The sequence below is a fragment of the Haplochromis burtoni genome, unplaced genomic scaffold (genome assembly GCF_018398535.1).
Source record: "Haplochromis burtoni strain Fernald_Lab_line unplaced genomic scaffold, NCSU_Asbu1 Contig_3061, whole genome shotgun sequence".
In the NCBI taxonomy this organism is placed as follows: domain Eukaryota; kingdom Metazoa; phylum Chordata; class Actinopteri; order Cichliformes; family Cichlidae; genus Haplochromis; species Haplochromis burtoni.
This window is the reverse complement of record NW_024585422.1, coordinates 1-3244: the sequence shown is the minus strand read 5'-3', so window position 1 is coordinate 3244 and position 3244 is coordinate 1. Positions and strand designations below refer to the sequence as shown.

The following is a 3244-nucleotide window of genomic DNA, read 5'->3' as shown; positions in this document are numbered from 1 at the left end:
AATTAATATTTAAAAATTGATTCAGGATTTTAATGAATCGATATCACGTTATCCAAGCCAGAATCGATTTTAATCGAATAATCCACCCCTAGTGGAAGCCTATCCTTTTCCAGATTAAAAGTGAAATAATCTAGAATATTGTGTCAATTAAATTAGGTTAATATTTCAAAATATAACAAAACCTTTTTTACAAGCCAGTAAAAATATAGATGGGCCATTAGGTCATAAGAACTCTTAATTTGGGCGAATCCTCACCACCTCTCATTTAAACTACATATGTGCTCTCAATCTCATCTCCTTAAAGCTTGGGTTCTCTAAGTGTGGCCTGCGGGTCGTTAGTGGCCCGTTCAAACATTGTTTTTGGCCTGTGGACTTTGAGAACTCCTGCCAGCAGAGGGTGAGAGTCTGCTGAGCTGGTAAAGGCGTGTGGCGGTCTCCGGTTGGTTAGCACTTCATCAGAGTGTTTTGGTGTTTTATGAGGAATCATTAATCTTGGTGGTCCAAAGATCCAAAGGCCGTTTGCTGAGAACACTTTTGTTGCAAGAACTCTGAGCACTAAAGCAGCTCACGCTAACCTCGGACCCGTGTTTGTCCCTCAGTGACCTGATGGGAGCCCTGAGCCACACATTGAACCTTACTGAACAGACTCTGGTCCAGGTGGAGGACTTGGACTCTGCTGCAGGAACTAAACTGGACACTGTGATGTCAGAGGCACAGAAACTGGAGGGGACAGTCCAGGAGCTCCTGGACCAGGTCGAGTTCATCAAGAACTCCGACATCAGAGGTAAAGGGTTAAAGGTCACAGGGAAACTAGGTGGGCCAAGGAGTACTAAAATAGGTAGTACAGGGATTTCAGGAATTTAAATAAAGTTGCCTTCAGCTGATTTTGACTTTCGGTGTGTTGCTAGGTGCCACAGACAGCATCACTAAGTACTTCCTGCAGTCCCAGGAGGCCGAGGCCCAAGCTAACGCCTCCACCATCGACAGCGGCAGCCCGGTCGAAGCCTCTGCTGCTCTACGGCAGCTCACAGAAGACAAACTGAACCAGACCCGAGAGAAGTTCATGAAGAGACAGTCTGAGCATGCTCAAAAACTGGATGACCTGGCAGGAGAACTGCAGAGTCTGGACCTAGCAGAGCTCAGCAGCAAGGTGGGAGAGCGGCACAGGTCAGGTTGACAGAGTTCGGTGTATTACAAACACAAACGTTTGTTAGTTTCAGTATAAACGCATGAACACTGAGTGTTGTCTGTCCTGGTTCTGCCAGACCTGTGGCAGTCCACCTTTGGGTCAAGACGCATGCGGGTCTTCTTCCTGCGGTGGTCTGGGCTGCGTGAATCCTGAGGGCAGGGCCAGGTGTGGAGGAGAAGGCTGTAGTGGTGCGGTAGCAACGGCCAACAGTGTCCTGAGGAAGGCTCGGGACTCTGAACAGGAAATTGTCCATGCCATGGAGGAAGTGGAGAAGCTGTCTAAGATGGTGGGTGTGAGCCCTGCTGCTCCGTGTTCACTCCAGGTGAACTGTGCTGGGTTTTCTCACCTGAGTTTTGTCCTCAGGTGTCAGAAGCAAAGCTACAGGCGGACAAGGCCAGGCTGAGTGCTCAGAACATCCTGATGAAGACCAACAGGACCAAACAGAAAGTTGACCAGAGCAACGAGGAGCTGCGCAGCCTCATCAGACACATCAGAGACTTCCTCACCCGTATGTGTCACTTCCTGTTTGGTTCAAATGCCTCTGTAGTTACGGTTACATCAGTTTTCCCAGAGACAATCAGGAGAGATCATTGGAAGGAAGTGAAACTGATTCATTGGCATAAAGACTTCAGTTAAGGTATTTAGCGATTAGGTTCTAACGACCCATTGAAGCACAGTTGCACGCAGGCTGTGACAGGGACCCCGTAGAGTCTAGACATCGGTGGTGGAGATGAAGATGGAGGCTTGGATGGAGCCTGAGCAACATGGGAGAGGGTTAGGGGGGTGGGTTGCACAAAGGTGCACTGAGACTAAAAGTAGAGTCCAGGCTGATTAGACTGCAGATGATTGGACTAGAGCGGTAACGTTGTGTCACTGTGAGAAAGTGATGTAATCGTAGATAAACCACCAAACAGCTGGACAGCAAACAGATGTGTGACTACAGATCTTCCTTATTGAACTTAACTATAAGCTTCTTTTTATGAACGCCATGTCTGATGGTGACCATTATGCTCCCCGCCCTCTTCTCCTTAATGGAACGCGTTTTTATTTCAGGAAAAACTAAATCAGTTTTAAACTGCTTTCATTTCAAAAGCAAAGATCACATTTCATGTGGAACAAACAGCCCTCTTACATAATATTAGCAGGCTTCTTACAGCCTGCTCAACCGTCACATGACATTACGGGAAAAAAATCAATCCAGGTTATAGCCGACACCTGGATCCAAAGCTGCTTCTAGTGCATGATACAACCAAAACTCCCTAGCTGATGGAAAAGCAAATCAATGTTGAGTTTTGTTCTTGTATTTCTGCAGGTCTCATAGATCCTGTTTAACAAACATGAACTCAGAAGCTCTCTGTCTGTCTGTGCAGCAGCATTAAAGGATCCTAGATCATGTAGTGTACATGAAATCATCAGAAACTAAACCATCTACTCTTGTGTGTCTGGGACACTCTCAGAGGCCGACGCGCTCACAGACTCGTTCCTTCGTGTCATCTGCTGCGTACGACACATTAAAGAAACCGCTAACGAGCTGAAATTATTTCTGAAAACTGGTTTCTGATAACTTGACAAGCTTTCAGACACGGTTGGATAGACTGAGAATAATTTCGGGTATTTATTTTCATTGATCGGAGATTAAAAGTTCTTTTTAAAGAGGCTGGCTGCAGATAAACTGACTGCATTTGTGGCACTTCAGAGGACGCTGCAGATCTTGAGAGCATTGAACTTGTGGCAAACGAGGTTCTGGACATGCAGATGCCAACCACGCCGGCTCAGCTGCAGAACCTGACCGACGAGATCCGGCAGAAAGTGGGAGAACTGGGACATGTGGAAAACATCCTGCAAGAAAGTGCCGACGACATCCAGAGGGCCGACAAGCTGCTGGACGAGGCTCGCCGAGCCAGGTGAGATTTACCTGTCCATCAGTAATGTTTGCCTGGTTTGCTTCAGCTTCAGGGGATGATATCTTACAAGTTCTCCAGACTGAAATCTGTCTTTCTTTCAGAAGGGATGAATGTTGTTGCAGCTCAACAGGATGCTTTTGGTAGCCATTAA

The 3244-nt window shown here is 46.8% G+C and overlaps 1 protein-coding gene across 1 annotated transcript; it reads left to right on the top strand.

Moving 5' to 3' along the window:
* Nucleotides 1–223: 223 nt before the first annotated feature.
* LOC102308818 (laminin subunit beta-1) lies at nucleotides 224–3197 on the top strand. The gene is made up of 5 exons (XM_005953117.3): nucleotides 224–784; nucleotides 909–1150; nucleotides 1266–1475; nucleotides 1553–1697; nucleotides 2886–3197. Exons 1-5 carry the CDS (start codon nucleotides 607–609, stop codon nucleotides 3095–3097), a joined length of 987 nt encoding a protein of 328 aa, XP_005953179.3. The 5' UTR covers nucleotides 224–606; the 3' UTR covers nucleotides 3098–3197.
* The last annotated feature ends 47 nt before the right edge of the window (nucleotides 3198–3244 follow it).

What these genes read in the sequence shown, in the direction of transcription:
- LOC102308818 (XM_005953117.3), top strand. Translation starts at nt 607, where the DNA reads ATGGGAGCCCTGAGCCACACATTGAACCTTACTGAACAGACTCTGGTC. An exon ending in CAAGAACTCCGACATCAGAG is followed by an intron (nt 785 to 908) that starts GTAAAGGGTTAA and finishes GTGTGTTGCTAG; the next exon opens with GTGCCACAGACAGCATCACT. An exon ending in CATCAGAGACTTCCTCACCC is followed by an intron (nt 1,698 to 2,885) that starts GTATGTGTCACT and finishes GTGGCACTTCAG; the next exon opens with AGGACGCTGCAGATCTTGAG.